The 17,710-nt window shown below is 35.3% G+C and overlaps 1 protein-coding gene across 9 annotated transcripts in view; it reads left to right on the forward strand.

Moving 5' to 3' along the window:
- The window catches only part of LOC120070220 (DExH-box ATP-dependent RNA helicase DExH7, chloroplastic), a 98,039-nt gene that overhangs the window by 66,449 nt on the left and 13,880 nt on the right, over positions 1–17,710 (forward strand). For all 9 annotated transcript variants that reach the window (XM_039022096.1, XM_039022092.1, XM_039022094.1 and 6 more), the window contains 11 exons: positions 56–121; positions 625–707; positions 820–1,003; positions 2,653–2,799; positions 2,911–3,012; positions 3,110–3,262; positions 5,498–5,602; positions 6,706–6,846; positions 6,959–7,048; positions 7,128–7,184; positions 8,725–8,808. In XM_039022096.1, coding sequence (XP_038878024.1) covers positions 56–121; positions 625–707; positions 820–1,003; positions 2,653–2,799; positions 2,911–3,012; positions 3,110–3,262; positions 5,498–5,602; positions 6,706–6,846; positions 6,959–7,048; positions 7,128–7,184; positions 8,725–8,808 — 1,212 coding nt within the window. The remainder of the gene's footprint in view (positions 1–55; positions 122–624; positions 708–819; positions 1,004–2,652; positions 2,800–2,910; positions 3,013–3,109; positions 3,263–5,497; positions 5,603–6,705; positions 6,847–6,958; positions 7,049–7,127; positions 7,185–8,724; positions 8,809–17,710) is intronic.

The raw sequence follows: 17,710 nt of genomic DNA on the forward strand, positions 1-17,710 counted from the left end.
TAATAACTAGTATCTATTTTCTCAAGTTTTTGCGGTTTATAATTTTGAGTTGTAGGGAGATGAAACTTTAACTGGTGTCACTCATATTATCGTTGATGAAGTACATGAACGGTCTCTGCTGGTGAGTTGGTATTAACTCTAGTCTTATTTATCTTCATCAAAAACCCTTTTTTCTGATGATCAAGACGTAATTGATTTGGACCATACGTTTAATGATGTTCATGCAGGGATGAAGCAATATGTTTTCTTGATCTATGTTCTGTTCCATTCATTTATTCTTGGGCAAATTAATTTTTTGGTATCCATGCTGTAGGATTGATGTCTATTTGATCTCGGAGGTTTTGAAATAGATACTCTAGTCCTTGAGTTTTGGAATATGATTCTCAATAATCTCTTCCATTAGTTGACTTAATGGAATGCTTATGTGGCTGTTAATGAAGGATGTTTTAGAAAAGCCTAAGGATCTTATTAAATTAGAGACTTGATGTCTTATTTTCCCCTTTCCATTTTTTCATTTGGATCCTTAAAACTGAATGAAAGTTCTGTCTCTTGTCTAAAAGTAATGGATTTCTAGCGGTCTTGGAAGATGAAACTATAGTTGACATGAAACTTCATTTTCTACAGGGCGATTTTCTCTTAGTTGTTTTGAAGAATCTGATTAAGAAACGTTCTGTTGAAAGTTCATCTCCCCTGAAGGTTATTCTTATGTATGTTTGCACATCTTATCCAGTCTGCTCATTAGTTATGAATACAAAATATAAATATGTGATATTTAGAGCTTTGGTATCATTCTTCAATCTTAACCCTTTTGATTCTCAGGTCTGCGACAGTAGATTCAAACCTTTTCTCGGGGTACTTTGGTAACTGCCCTGTAATCACTGCAGAGGGTAGGACGCATCCTGTGACCACATACTTTCTTGAAGATATATATGAAAGTACTGGGTACCACCTTGCTTCAGACTCCCCTGCTGCCATAAGATATGAAGTATCAAGCGGCAAAAAGGTACCAGGAGACATATTTCCTATTTTATTAGGGCAATGCCGAAGTTTTTCCTTACAACTTCTATTTCTGCAAACCTGGCTTCAATAATTACTATTGAGTCCTTAAGAAAGAATTATTTTCTTTTCTTAGTCTAAATATACTGTCTTCAGTAAATTTTCATACATGGAATAATTCCCCTCTAGATTTACATATCACGAGCAAGCCACTTTAAGGAATTTTGATTAGGTAGCTCCATTTTCTAATAAAATATTTGCAGATATGTATTTTTATAAAATAACTACGATTGAAGTAACTTTTTTAAAAAAAGAAATTGATTGCAAATATAACATTTTTTTAATAAAAATAATATCTTTTATTATAAATGGTAGACATTGCAAATATAGCTGTATAAGTTATCATTTAACCTTAATATTGATTATCAATATGTTTTATTACAAATGGTAGACATTGATATTCCTAAATCAACGATAAACCAAGACATTGATTGACTAGAATCAATATTTAACTTTTATATTGACCAACTGTAGTCATGGTATTCATTGACTAACATGTAACGGTGAAGTGACAAAGGAGAGAAGTAATATGTTTTATTATAAATGGTAGACATTGCAACTATAGCTTTATTAGTTATCGTTTAACTTTAATATTGGTAATCAATATGTTTTATTACAAATGGTAGACATTAACCATCTTTTATTGGCCTAATGGTAAAAAGGAGACAGTCTCAATAAATGGCTAAGAGGTCAATAGTTCAATCCATAGTGGCCACCTACCTAGGAATTAATTTCCTACAAGTTTTCTTGAGACCCAAATGTTGTAAGGTTTTCTTTTTTTTTTTAATAAAAAATTATAAATGGTAGACATTGATATTCCTAAATCCACAATAAACCAAGACATTGATCGACTAGAATCAATATTTAACTTTTATATGGATTAACTGTAGTCATGGTATTCATGGACTAACATGGAAGGAGAGAATTCTCCCAGAAATCTAACCCAAAGGATCTTATTATGATTTAAATAAGTAATACAAGAGACTAGCCCTCTACTTATAGAAACCATCCATTTATATTAGTCATAACCTGTTTTTAAATACATCTCTTGACGTTTCTTTTTTTTTTTTCTTTTTCCGTTTAAAGAACACTATTATAGTGGATTTAACAACAAACTAAATATTTAAAAGAATATAACCAAAACTATTAAGCTAACTTACCACATCGTCCGTTTTAATTTTTGCTTTTAGCAAGCAATTATATTTTAATGGCTATATTTGTTACATTGTATCTAAATTATGCTGTATTTGCAATTACCCATCCCATTCTTTGTGAAAGTGTCGTATAATTACATGTTTTATTAAATAAACACACATTCTGTACTATCTGCCGCAGATTGTCAATTGTACATATCAAATGCTGATCATAAGCAGTTATATCCTGCTGTATCTTCAGCAGAATCTATTATCACAGTTCCCCCTGCCCCTTGACATGTGTTTACTTTAAGGGATGTTAAACTCTCGATTCAGATCAGATTTTTACTACATTGTGGCATGTAAAACCTCCATTTCTGATATAATTTCCCAGTTGCCTATCGTAGACTATCTTGATTGCCATTATATAGATTTACAACTCTTGTATCATGAAAATATTCAGAGCGCTCCAGTCAATTCTCGAAGAGGAAAGAAAAACCTCATATTATCTGGATGGGGTGATGATGCTTTGCTTTCTGAAGCCTGTACAAATCCTCACTACAATTCAGATTGTTATCAATCATACAGTGAGTTAACACACAAAAATCTGGTAATTTTCTTTAACATGAGATATTCATAGCTATTTGTTTCCTCTTTTGAAGTCAACCCATAAGATAGCTCTAGTTCTGCTGATAAAAGATCCAATTATTTTATTGTGCAGGAAAGATTAAACGAACATGTTATTGATTATGATCTTCTTGAAGATTTAGTGATTCATGTGGATAAAGCTTTTGATGAGGGAGCCATACTCGTTTTCCTGCCAGTAAGTTATTATTGTTTACTCTGTATTTGTATTAATATGTTATTATTTTTGTATTTGCTTTACTTCGAAAATTAATACCTCATATGTTGCATAACAGGGAGTGTCAGAAATTCACTTGTTGTATGATAGGTTAGCTGCTTCATACCAATTTGGTGGACAGGCTTCTGATTGGATTCTTCCTTTGCATTCATCCATCGCATCTACTGATCAGAAAAAGGTGTTTTTACGGCCTCCTTATGGCATCCGCAAGGCAAGTTTTGTAACATGCAGGGGCTATTTTTAAGTATTTTTTATTTTTTATTTTGTCCAAGACTATTGTAGGCATTCTGTCAAATGGAGGACCTAAAGTTCACTTGGTCGCGGCAAGTGAAATTGTGACATTACAGAACAATCAATCATATTAATGATATGCATGATTTTTTGCAACCCAACTGAATTAAACACAGAAACAACCCTTTCTGACAAATGGAGAAACTCCTCAATCGTCTCTCATCTGGAACCTTTCTATTGTTCCTCTTGTTGCAAAGACACCACAAAATAATACACCCCCCAGCCTACCACAGAAACAACCCTTTCTCATGAAAAGGCAAATGGAGAAGCTCCTCAATTGTCTCTCCTCTCTGCAACCCTTTCTATTATTCCTCTAGGTGCAAAGACACCACAAAATAATACACACTTTTCATTGATGAAATGAAAAAAAGACTAATGTTTGAATTACAAAGAAACACTTGAACTAACAAGAACTAGAACTAAGGATCAGTAGGTACACCCGACTATCTCAACTAGGTTAACACACCCGTAGCACCCTCATCACATCGCAAAACAAAATATGACAATCCAATAAAACTAAATGTCGTAGAGACATGATTACATTGATTGAATGAAAGCATTCCAATTAAGACAAATATCTTGAACTAAATAATCAAAGAATTTCCTAGAAAGGGAGCACCAAGAAGAAGCTTTGACTTGAGCAATCTCAAAAACTATCAAACCATTGAAGCGATTTGTATGCTTATTTCTCTCAAACCAGATTTCTGACAAAGCTGCTTTGACAGCATTAATCCACAATAGAAGTGTGAGCTTTTAAAGAATGACCAATTATAATCTGAGTCACATTCTCCTTAAAACCATTGAAAAAACCAATTGTAGATTAAATGTTGCAAACAACTTCCTTCAGATTTTCAAAGAAGATTGGCAATCAAAGAATAAATGCTGGCTGTCTTCAGAATTTTCCATACACGGGGCAAATTGATGGCAAGAGAGTGTGAGTTGGCAGCTTCCTTTGAATAGCAAGGGAACAATTGAGAGATCCAAAATTCATTACCCAGATTATTATATTGATTCTCCTTGGACAGCTTGAATGCCATAAGTTTTTGTGCAACTTACCATCCATTGGGGAAGAAGAGTTTAAATGCTTGAATAATGACTTCATCGAAAACACACTTGAAGCATCTAAAGACCAATATCTACCGTCCTGTCTTTCAAAACTATCCTCTTTCCTTCTAATAGTAGCAATAGATTCTGAAAATCCAACATCTCTTTATCTCTTCATCTTTTCCTTCTAAAAGTTGATTGACCATGATAAAGTAATTGGATCCCAATGATGAAAAACCGAGCCATTAGGAGTGAATGTATTATGAATAATCTTGGAAACAAAGCACTCAAGGAGAAGAGTTCAACCAACTGTCATAGAAAAAGGAAATTCTAGAGCCATTGCCAAGATTAAAGGATGCAAACCTTGCAACTTGTTGCCAGGCACAAGATATTGTAATCCAAGGATTTCTGAGTTTTCTTCCTTCTTTTCCAGCCGTGTACCATTCAAAGTGATCACTCCCATGAATACTCTTTATTACCCTACACCAATAAGCTTCTTTATCATGCATAAACCGCCATTCCCATTTCACCAACTAAGCCACATTTTGGTTTTCTAGATCACCAAAACCAAGACCTCCATGCTTTTTTTGTACTATATAAAATATGAATATCATTAGGCCAATTTGGCTCTTTCATGTTGCTCTAACCAAGATGTGGGTTGAAACCAACTGACATTCATCGGTTTGATTGGTTTCTAGAATTCTATATGCACCCCTAGTTTTTTTTATACCTGCATATATTCACACGAGAATGCTATATGATTTAGACTTCCGGTAGGACTGTTGTCCTCAAGCTAGGTATAAGAGAAGATGTTTTCTTATTCTGTGAGTGATTGAGAAATGCTCAATATATACAAGAGGATTATCAATTAATGTGCTAAAATTAAGTTATCCATCTAATCCTATATGGAAAGAACAAATTACTATGTACAAGGAAATAATCTTGAACTAATTCTCTAATTTAGAGCTGCATAATTTAGCTGGAATGCTATTTGTTCAGTTTTGCCTATTCTTCTACTTCTGTACTTGATTCGACCCAGCTTTTCTTTTGCTCCTTAATGTTTTCCATCTATGGTGTTATTTTGATGATTATGAAATATCTTGGAATTCAGGTTATAATAGCCACGAATATTGCAGAGACCAGTATTACGATTGATGATGTGGTTTATGTGATAGACAGTGGAAGGCATAAAGAAAACCGTTACAATCCTCAGAAGGTCATACTCTTCTTGTATTACCATAACCATAGTTGAAATTGGGTGGTTGTGGCATTCTGCCTATATATATTTATTCACAAATTTGTCTATATTTGCGATTTTGAGAAATCTATGGGCCTTTTATTTTGGCGGCTTGGAGTTTAACGCAGTTGGGTTTTTTTTTTTATTTTTTATTTTTTTATTTTTTATTAACCTAGAAGACCTTTGTTCTTTTAGTTTTCCTTGGCTCCTACTTCCTTCAAGTCTCTTTTGCTCAGAGCTCTATGTTCTTGGCCTTTATTTTTGGTGTTTTGTTTGGATTATTATTTTTGTTTTTCTTGGGGTGATTTTGATTTTGTTTGAATTGTTGTTCTTTCCCTCGGTGGAGGTTTATATTTTTGAGGACTAGTCTCTTTTCATTATTTCAATAAAATTTTCTCGTTTCATGTTAAAAAAAGAATCATCTGATTGCTATTTTGCTATTCACTATGAGGTGATTGACAAGCTAAAGAACTAAATAAAAGGCAAACTTTACACAGTACTGTTTAGTTGGTAAGCCACGGAAACTAAGACATGAAATTTTGAAGTAGAATAGAATCTTCTGGTTTTCCATAAAGAAAAGTTTGAAGAAGACCTTGAAAACAACTTCTCTTGATTTTGTCTTGAGTTGGTGCCCAGTGGCAACAAAGGAAGCCTTTGGCAAGCTGGATTCTTATAAGGCAACCTACGAGGATTTTTAGTAAAGGGAAAAATATGAATCTGTATTGATTTTTTCTCAATCATATGAACTTATAATACAATTAGAGTATGTGATCTAACTACAAATACTTGAGAGCTAATCTAGTCTTCAAAAGGAACAAGAGAACATGTTGATATTGTTAAATCTAGTGGTAAACCAAAATATACGGGAGAGATAAAAAGTCATTTCTGTTAAAAATAAGATTAAAAAGATAATTGGTTTGGTGGGAATGGTAGAACTATCAGTTCAAGATAGCATTAAATAATTCCTTTTCCTAATAAAAGATTAAAAAAAATTGATGCTGCATTTACCATGAAGTTATTTGGTTTTTTCCATATTATTCTAGTCTTTTGTTGATTATTGTCTTTGAATCGGTCACATGTAGAAATTATCAAGCATGGTTGAGGATTGGATTTCTCAAGCAAATGCTAGGCAGCGGCGAGGAAGAGCTGGACGTGTGAGACCTGGTACTTGCTTTTGTTTGTACACACGTCACAGATATGAAAACCTCATGCGCCCTTTTCAGGTATTTGTCTGCAGTGAAGTTTTCTTTTAAAATTTCCATCGCTGTTATCAACTTGTGCTCCTATGGATGTCATTTTTCTTAGCTATTTTGTGATTCTTCTTTATGATCATAGGTCCCTGAGATGCATCGGATGCCCTTAGTGGAGTTATGTTTACAGATTAAATTACTTTCTCTAGGTTATATAAGGCCGTTTTTATCAAAGGTGAGTATTCTGGTATCTCCAACTCCCTTGATGATATTGTCTATAGGTTACAGTAGCCAAATAATTGTTTTTCTTTCAGGCTTTGGAACCTCCTAGAGAAGAGGCTATGGCATCAGCAATATCATCATTATATGAGGTACCAACTATCTTTATCGCCATTATTTATTTCCTGTTGGCTGATGTATACATATTTCCTATCATGCGTCGTTATTTGATTCACATTTTATAATGAAAGGCAGGATTTCATGTTCCAAGTTGGGCTGCCTTAAAGTTAGAAGCTAAATGTTAAAGATACAACTCAAAAGCCAATATGTTTAATATGAATCAAGTTCATTGATAAGATGAAATGTACATGGAGATGGACAGGACCTTCCTAGTCCTGAATTAACAAAATGATATCCAATCGGAAATATCGTAAAAAGGGGATAAGTGCACAAATGTTTGGAATTATTGATCTAAGTGAATCCTGTGAAAGAACTGTTAAGAAATTGGAGCCCGAATCAGCAAAGGCCCAATACTTCAGTAACTGAAAAATTAGTAACTGCTTCATGGGTTTTCTTTTGTGGGTGGTTTTGCTGAATGTGTGTGAAAAAAAAAAAATGAGAGAAAAAGGAGCAGAGGGCAGGGAGAAAATCAGAGAAAAACGAGCAGAGGGCAGTAGCATTTTACTCTCTGCCGAGGGTATTATTTTGCTGAAGAAGAAGAAGAAAACCTTACTAATTTGAGGTGTTTTCTTTGGTGTTATTTGTGTGTTTGTTTTTCTTCCATTAAAGAGTTTGAATGCAATTGTAAGAGTGATTCATGAGATTTTTTTTTTGAGAGAGAAAAAAGAGATTATTCTTTGAGTGTTGTAAACTCTTGGGTTTTTCTCCGAATCATTTGTAGTAGAACCTCCATCGGTAGCAGAGAACCGGATGTAGTCCACACTAAGTGAACCAATAGAAGTTGGTGTCATCTCTCTTCCCTTGAACTTGATTTAGGATTGTTCTTGTTGCTTGAAGCTTAGATTATTTATATATTCTTTTAAGCCTGAGAATTTCAAATTGTTTATTCTGCTGTGTTGAAATTCAAATTTGATTTGGGATTGCTGGATAATATATAGTCTGAATTGGGTTAGCTTAATTTGGACTAATATGGTATTATTTCCTATCAAGAACTAAGATTTTTCATAGCATATACCTACATGCCTCATTCTTTTTTCTTTTCTTTTTTTTTTTTTTTTTTTTAACAAGAAACAAGAGGGATGTATTATCAAGGAAGAGGATAATTACAAAAGGAAACATTAAAACAATGACACCACCAAGAAGCATAAAGCTGAGCATAATCCCATAAAAAAACATAAAAAGGGTGTTCTTATCTTAAAAAAAAAAAAATTCTTTTGCATTCTAACCAACTTTCATTTCCTTCTCACCAAGATTCTCAAAAAAATAGCATTCCATTACATTAAGCCACGGAATCCAGCCCCTATTCTGAGCAAAACCATACACATGAGGATGATGTTTCTGAGGAATGAGACTCAAAAGATAGTTCGCTTACTTTGTTGTAAACTTGTTTTAAAATACTTCATTAATGCATTCCTGTGCACAAATATGACTTTTTCCCCTTATTTAGCATAATGTAATATTTATGTGCCGGAGAATACTGATATCCTGTGCTCCCAATCATCAAATTTTTAGGTGGGGGCTCTTGAAGGCAATGAAGAATTGACTCCTCTTGGACAACATTTAGCAAAATTACCTGTTGACGTATTGATTGGGAAGGTATGCATTCAATAATTTATCCTTTTGTAGTATATATTATTAGATATGGGGTTCCATCTCAGACCAATTGGTAATGAGAGGAGTAACCCATCTATATTATAAAGATGGTGAGATCCTTTGATTTTTTTTTCATCATGGGATCCTCAACATTGCCCCTTAAGATGGTGCATCTTTTGGGTTCACCATTCTTAGATGAGAACTCAATATTTTTAAGGATTGAAAGCCCGTATGGGCTCAATGGGTTTTGATACCATATTAAATAACATGGGTTCCATATCAAAACCAATTGACAATGAGGGGAGTAGCCCATCTATTTTATAAATATTGTGAAGTCTCCCGATTTTTCCAATGTGGGATCCTCAAGGTTCAACGTAGATGAATAATTTTGAGTAGAGAGAAAGAACTCTTTTTAAAAAAACTATTCTGAATATGTAGTAGAAAATGAACAAACCAAATACATATTGACTATCTCAGTCTTTTAGGAGTGGAGAATCTTGACTGAATTCTTGTAAAAAATGGATTTGGGGCTTGTGTTGTTGGGGAGTTGCTTGTCTAATCTAAAAGCATGATAAGTTTCAAGTACTTTCTAGGAATGGGGAATCTTGATTAAATTTTTGTGAAAAATGGAGTTAGGGCTTGTTTGCTGGAGTTTTTGTCTCTTGTTAATGATTTTAAGTTCAAGATCAGTAAAAAGTGTTGAGTTTTTTCAACTTAAGGGGCTCTATGAACTAAATAATTAGTTTCCTGGGTTGATTTCGATGGAAAGCTGGAGGTAGAGGGAGATAGGTATTGTTGTTAGATGAAAAATCATCTCATTGAATGTTAGGGTCTATTAAGAACTCAAGACTTGAGCAATCCAACCACTAAGGAGTAAAGGAACAGACTAGTTCAAATTTTAGAAGCCAACAATGCCCTCACTGTAGAAGGACAATCTAATGAGAAAATGAACAGCCTAATGGTGAAGGATAGTTGCAAACAAACAATCAAATCTAAGGAAAAAAATGCCTCCACCAAAACTTAAGATACCAATGGATCTGGGTGGAAACCAAACATATTTGCCAGATACTTGACCGAAAATACCATATGGCACTTCCACCAAAAAAATCTCAACCTTGCCAGTGAACAAATAGACTAGGATCGTTAATTTGTTGATAGGAGGTAGGAGTCAAATCTTCTTTTTCTCCATTTTTGATATTGTTAAATCACCACGAAACCCAAAACTTAAACTAATTGGTTAGGCTAAATTTATTTATATCAATACCTTTAACATTCTCCCTGTAACGCCCTAGGCCCAAGATTCAGCACCCGATGGCCCTGGTATTCCCCTGCATCCTCTACAACCTGATAAAGTTATCCTTGTTTGTTTTGAATGCTTCTAAGATTGAAGATTATCCCCACAAACCGACATGGGCCCTTTTAGCATGCTTTGTCCTCCCTTACATGCATCCTTGGGAAATTCCCAGAAGGTCACCCATCATAGTATTACTCCAAGCGAAGCATGCTTAACTATATAGTTCCTATGATTAAGCCACCGAAAAGAAAGGTGCACCTTGTTGGTATAGGTAGTAACTTTCATATTATTTTGTGTCTTTCTTAACCATATTTTCATATCCTCAGGATCTCTTTCATTTGGATGTGATCTCAGTTCATTCATGTCCCTCTCCTAAACTCTTTTGCTTGGTTCATCCTTGAACCGCATCTTACTGGGAGTAGTTCCGCTCTGATACCATCTGGTATGCTTTTACTTTTTCATTTGCTAATATAATATCTCTAGATAGAATAGAAACTGACCGAATATATTGTAAAGGTTCTATTTCTAACCTAGTATGTCTCACAAATACTGATAATATAAACGAATGTGACGAGCCAGAATCTAATAATACTAAAGCATAACGCCCCGAGTTTATAAGGGAAACAAGAATGAATTGAGATCACATTTGAATGAGAGGGAACTTGAGGATATGAAAGTGTAATTTTGAATGGAATATAATATTCTTTTTCTCCAATACTACACTTATATCGGAGAAATGCTTAGTACATAAAAGGAAATAATACATGAAAGGAAAGAATTATAAAGAGAATAAAATAAAATCATTTATTACTTTACACCTAATTATCTTATTTACAACCAACACTCCCCCCCAAGCTAGTGTAAATATATCTTCCATTGCCAACTTGGAAACCATTCTATTAAACTGTACTTTGGTAGTCTTTAATCAACACATCAACAATTTGTTCTGTTGTGGATTAATGTAGTGAAAGCTTTGCTCGTTGAACTTTGGTTTGAAAGAAATCAAAGAGTGTTCCATAACAAGGTAACTCTTTGGTCTGCTCGGTTTGAGGCTGCTAGGCTTAATGCTTCCTTGTGTTGCTCTCTTTCTAAAACAATTTGTTTTGTGCTCGGAAGATACGGAACACAAATCACACGAGTTTCAAGTTTCTCGTATGAAGTGTATCGATTTCATTATGTTTTGTCTTATCATGTAGAACTGGATTATAGGCTATAGAAATAGTAGCTTTGTTGTCACAGTATACGCGTATAGGTGTCTTTTGAGAGACCTTCAATTCTTTTGGGGATCTTTTTATCCATATTTCTTCACATATGCCATGAGCTAGAGCTCTAAACTTTACTTTAGTACTACTTCTGGCCACCCACATTTTGCTTTTTACTACGTCAAGTGACTAAGTTATCGCCAACAAATGAACAATAACCTGAAGTAAACCTTCTATCCGTACTACTTCCTGCCCAATCAGCATCAGTATAAACTTCAACTTGGAGATGGTTGTGCTTTTTAAACTGTATGCCTTTTTTCGGAGTTCCCTTTAAATATCTCAAGATTCTATATGTTGTTTCAAAATGAATTGATCCTAGTGAGTGCATGAATTGACTTACCATGTTTATTACAAAGGCAGTATTTGGACGTGTATGGGACAAATAGATGAGTCTTCCCACCTGTCTTTGGTACCATTCCTTATCCTTTATTTCTTCATCTTTTGCAGCTTCCAATTTCAAATTTAGTTCAATAGGTATCTTAGCTACCTTGCACCCATGTAAGTAAATCGAATAATATATTTTTTTTTGGTTCACAAAGATACCTTTTTTAGATCTTGCAAATTCCATTCCTTGAAAGTACTCTAACGTTCCTAGGTCCTTGATCTGAAACATACTTGCAAGTTTTTCTTTTAAAGTTGTCAATTTTATTTCGTCATCACCTGTAAGAACATCATCGATATATACTATCAATATCGCAGTTTTGTTATTTGCAGAATGCTTGTAAAAAATGCTTGTAAAAGATCATATAGAGACTTCTTTAGTCGACATACTTTGTTCTTCCCAAGGTCAATTTCAAATCCCAATGGCAAGCTCATAAACCTTCTTCTTCAAGGCCACCATTGAGAAAGACATTTTTTACATTGAGCTGGTGAAGGGGCCAATCAAAATTTGCTGCAAGAGATAATAATACTCTAATGGAATTAATTTTAGCAAGTGGAGAAAAAGATTCTAGATAATCGATCCCATAGGTTTGAGTGAATCCTTTTGCAAGTAGCCTTGCTTTATATCTTTCAACCTTGCCATTAGTATTAGGTAAAAACCCATTAACACCTCACCATTTTCTTATCTTTCAGCATTCATCTCTTTATAACAGCTAGTTTCCAATTTGGATGATCTAACGCTTCTTGTATATTCCTTGGGACAAATAAGTTGTCTATCCTAGAGGTGAAAGCTTTATGATTATCTGACAAATTTTGGTACGAGATATAATTTATAATGGGATATTTAATGCATGTTCTAGTACATTTTCTCAAAGCAATAGGGATATCAAGATCATAGGCAATGGGTAAGACAGTTTCCATGGTTGGAGGGAGATTGAACAAGGTATTTTCAATGACAACAGGTGAAACAAAAGTGGAAGATTGGTTACTTGGAATTTCAAAATCATCCCTTGAAGTATGAGATTGGATTTGTGACGAGTTAGCTATTTGGTCCTTGTTCAGTTGATTGAACCTTTTTTTAGCATAAACGTTAAACTTAGGATTCAGATCATTAGAATCTTTTTGTAGTAATTCTCCCCCTGAATTAGAAGATTCTATACTTGGCATTGAAGAACTAGCAAGACTAAGTCAAATAACATTTGGAAGAGAAACAGATACGTCTCAAAAATTATCGTCCTTTAAATTTGGTGTTTATTCTGGGTGAAAAAAATTGATTTTCCAAAAACGACACATTCATACTCACATAATTTTTTTTTTTTGTTTCGAGGATCGAACCATATGTACCCCTTTTTGCTAGAAGCATAGCCTAGGAAAATACATTTAATAGCTCTAAGATCTAATTTTGATTGAAAATGATTAGGAAGATGCATATAGCAAATACACCCAAAAACTGTAATAGGTAAATCATTGGACAAATGAGTAGTTGGAAAAAAAAATCTTTCAAAACAGCAAGTGGAGTTTTAAAATTCAAAACTTTAGAAGGCATTCGATTTATTAAGTAGGTAGTTGTGAGAATTACTTCCCCTCCACAAGTATTTAGGAACATTCATAATAATCATTATTGCCTGAGTAACCTCTAGTAAATGTCTATTTTTATATTCTGCAGTACCATTTTGTTGAGGGGTGTCTCAATAAGTGGATTGGTGAACAATGCCTTTATTTAAAAAAACTCACTCAGCTGTTCGTGGAAACATTCAATGCTATTATCTAAATGTAAAATACCTATTTTTGTTGAAAATTGGGTTTCAATCATATTATAAAAACACGAGGAAACATCCTTCACTTCAATTTTTTTTTGTTAATTGACCCAAGACAAGCTAGTATGATCATCAATGGAAGTCACAAACCAATGTTTTCGACTATGGGTTACAATTTTAAAAGGACCCCAAACCTCATTGTGAATTAAGTAAAATGGTTTTGAAGATAAGGTTTTGGTGAAAAGGAGGAGCGATGACTTTTTGCGAAGATGCAATTTTCACAATTTAAATAAGAACAGTAAACTCCTTTAGGCCTATTTGGGGTGCTGAGTTGAGATATGATGTCTGGAGTTCATATGTCTGTGTTTGGGGTGCAGAGTTGAGTTCATATATCTGAGGTATCTAGTGCAATATTTTGAACTCTAAATAATATGCTTTTATTATTACTATTTTTGTGTTGAAACTTTTTATTCAATAATTCTACTCATCTTTTTTTTAATAAAATATGGATTGCAATTTTTTCTTTTAATTTTTAAAGCTTTTCTTTTTCTCTTTCTTTTTTGCGTAATAAACAACAATTAACCCACTACATTTTCTGCAGAAATATTGTTAAATAAAATGAGAAATCAAAGAGAGATTAAAACTTTTGATTCCTAATTTTTTTCCATGAATTTCATCTTTCTTCTTTCTTTTCCTTCTTTTTCTTCCTGTTGTTGCTTTGTATTTTTAATCTGTCGTGAATCTTTTTTAATTGAATCTCCCCCATCTTCTTAGCAGTCAATGGAATGCCACCACATTTCAACAATTTCACTTTCAATTCCTCCAAATTTGGTGGACCACGGAGAACAAATCTCTATTTTTCACTAATTCTTGCTACAAAATGTTCCAAGAAAAAAATCTCCATTTTATGGTTTTCTTTTTTGTTATACGTTACATAATTTTCAACTAAATACATACTTTTCCAAATATTCTTAACACTCATTTGATATGTGAATTCACTTAAATAAAAATATGTTTTACATATATCTTTGTATCAATATTGCACTTTATGTGGATAAAATACTATTTTTTATATAATCAGCAATCCTAAAACATACTTTAACAATCATCAGCCTTATAATAGTCAGAAATGGTTGTTGAAGTTAATTATCAAAGATGATTTTCGCTGGAGCTTGTAGTCGGAGGTGGTGGTTGGAGCCTGAAGTTGGTCGCATGATGGTGGTATTGGAGTTGGTCGTCGAAGTTTATCATTCAATGTGGTTTTCGGAGCCTTGAGTTGGTTGCGCAAAGGTGGTCGTCGAAGTTGATTATTGGAGATGATTTTCGTCGGAGCTTGTAGTCGGAGGTGGTGGTTGGAGTCGAAGTTGATTGCATGAAGATGGTATTGGAATTGGTTGCTGGAGCTTGTCGTTGGAGGTGGTTGTCGAAGCCCAAAGTTGGTTGTAGGAGTTGCTCGCTCGAAGGTGGTCATCGAAGGCGGTTTTCGTTGGAGTTTGTAGTTGGAGGTGGTTGTCGGAGCCTACGAAGTGGTTGTCGGAGGTGGTTGCCAAAGCCTAAAGTCTGTCTCTTATACACATCTAGATGTGTATAAGAGACAGAGTTGGTCTCATGAAAGTGGTATTGGAGTTGATCGTCGGAGATGGTTTTTGTTGCACGAAGGTGGTCGTCGAAATTGACCATCAATGATGATTTTTGCCAGAGTTTGTAGTCTGAGGTGGTTGTTGGAGCTCGAAGTTAGTCGCATGAAAGTGGTATTGGAGTTGGTTGTTGAAGTTTGTCGTCAGAGATGGTTGTCGAAGCTCGGATTTGGTCATCGGAGTTGCTTTCTCGAAGGTGGTCATCGAAGGTGATTTCTGTTGGAAGTAGGTTGAGGTGGTTGTCGGAGTTGGTCATTGGAGTTTGTTGTCAGAGGTGATTGTCAGAGCCTGAAGTTGGTCGCATGAAGGTGGTATTGGAGTTGGTCGTTGGAGTTTGTCGTCAGAGGTGGTTGTCGAAGCCCAGATTTGGTTGTAGGAGTTGCTCGCTCGAAGGTGGTCATCGAAGGCGGTTTTCGTTGGAGTTTGTAGTTGGAGGTGGTTGTCGGAGCCTACGAAGTGGTTGTCGGAGGTGGTTGCCAAAGCCTAAAGTTGGTCGCATGAAGGTGGTATTGGAATTGGTCGTCGGAGTTTGTCATCGGTGGTGGTTCTGTCTCTTATACACATCTAGATGTGTATAAGAGACAGGTCGGAGGTGGTTGTTGGAGCTCGAAGTTGGTCGCATGAAGGTGGTATTGGAGTGGGTTGTCGGAGTTTATCGTCGGAGGTGGTTGTTGAAGCTCGGAGTTGGTCGTCGGGGTTGCTCGTTTGAAGGTGGTCATCAAAGTTGATCATCAAAGGTGATTTTCGTCGGAGTCTGTAATCGGAGGTGGTTGTTGGAGTTGGTCATCGGAGTTTGTTGTCAAAGGTAGTTGTTAGAGCCTGAAATTGGTCGTCAGAGTTGGTTGTGTGAAGGTGATCGTCGAAGCTGGGTCACTAGAGTTGTCATCGGAGGTGATTTTCGAAGCCCGAAATTGATCGTCAGAGTTGGTCACGCAAAGGTGGTCGTCGGAATTGTCATCGGAGGTGGTTTGTCGGAGTTGCCATCGGAGGTGGTTATCAGAGCCCAAAGTTGGTTCCCTAGAGTGTAATAATGATAGTCCTCTTTCAATCAACACAATGGGCGAGTGAATCAACCAGCTGTCACAGATCTGGCGAAGAACGTTGAGCTGGAAGGACAGGGCAGCTTATGAATCTGGTTGTCATGTGCAAAAAACAGGGAACTTCATGATCTGGACATCAGAGGGTGTTCGAATGGGTAGCTGGATTGGTCAGGTTTGGGCGTCACGATGATTCACGCTAACAAACAGATGAGCAAGGCATGTGTGGTCTGGTCGGTGGCAAAAGTTGGATGGTCGTCGAAGATGGCTTGTGAATGTCAACGAAATCCAGAAAAAACACACTGAATCGAGGGAAATCAAGCGACCCGAGGCTGAGATGCACTGCCTGACAGAGATCCAATCTACCGACAGTGGCAGCAAACATTGGAGACTGGCAGCAGCGGCTTTGTCACTAGGTTTTTTAGGGTTTAAAACATTAGGATTTTTAGGGTTTCAAAACATTTGGTGCTCTAATACCATGTAATTTTGAATAGAATATAACATTCTTTTTTCCAATACTACACTTGTAAGATACATAGCCTTCATATATAGAAGAAAAGCTTAATACATAAAAGGAAATTATACACGAAAGGAAAGAATTATAAAAAAGAACAAAAATAAAATCATTTATGACTTTATACCTAATTATCTTTTTTTACAACCAACAGAAAATATGGTTAAGAAAGGCTTAAAAAAATTGAAAGTTACTACTTACACCAACAAAGTGCACCTTCCTTTTTAGTGGCTCAATCATAAGAACTCTAAAGTTATGTGTGCCTCGTTTGGAGCAATCCTATGTTGGATGATCTCATGGAAATTTTCCTATGATGCATGTAAGTGAGGACAAAGCATGTTGAAAGGATCCGTGTCGGTTTGTGAGGGATTGTAGTCTTCACTCTTAGAAATAGTTCAAGACAAGCAAGGATGACGTTGCCAGGTCACAGGAGACGCATGGGAATGTCCGGGCCATGAAGCACCGAATCCGGATTCCAAATCCTTGGCCTAGGGCATTACACTCCCTCATTTGTGGGCTCAAAAATTTATAGAAAGAATCAACAACTGGAAATGTGAAAAATAACTTACAATATAGGAATTCAAGCCTAGGGCCTCCATTCCGATACGGACTAACTAAAAATCAAATTCAATCCTCAGGGCCAAACACCTTAAAGACCAAATAGCAAAGACCAAAAGTGTGTTTCACCCTAGATTAAACGATACAAAATGTTCAATGAAACAACCTTCAAAAGGACATAGAAAAGCCTGAAAACCAGCTAAGTAAAAGTGGCTAACCAAAGGAAATAGACCAAAGAGAGAATTAATAAATGAGAAGAACCTAACGATAAACAAGTATCTCCTCCTAAACAACCAGAAGCCTGAAATGATAAATCCTACATTTTTTTATATATCTAAATGAAATGGACTTGCCAGATTACCTCGCTCCATTTCTTGTGTTTTTATAAAGCTCTTAGAGCAATTTGTAGATTCAAGCTGTAAAAGGGCTATAAGCTCTTAGATCTGTTCTTTTTGGATTATTTTT

Source organism: Benincasa hispida, chromosome 1 (genome assembly GCF_009727055.1).
Source record: "Benincasa hispida cultivar B227 chromosome 1, ASM972705v1, whole genome shotgun sequence".
Taxonomy (NCBI): Eukaryota; Viridiplantae; Streptophyta; class Magnoliopsida; order Cucurbitales; family Cucurbitaceae; genus Benincasa; species Benincasa hispida.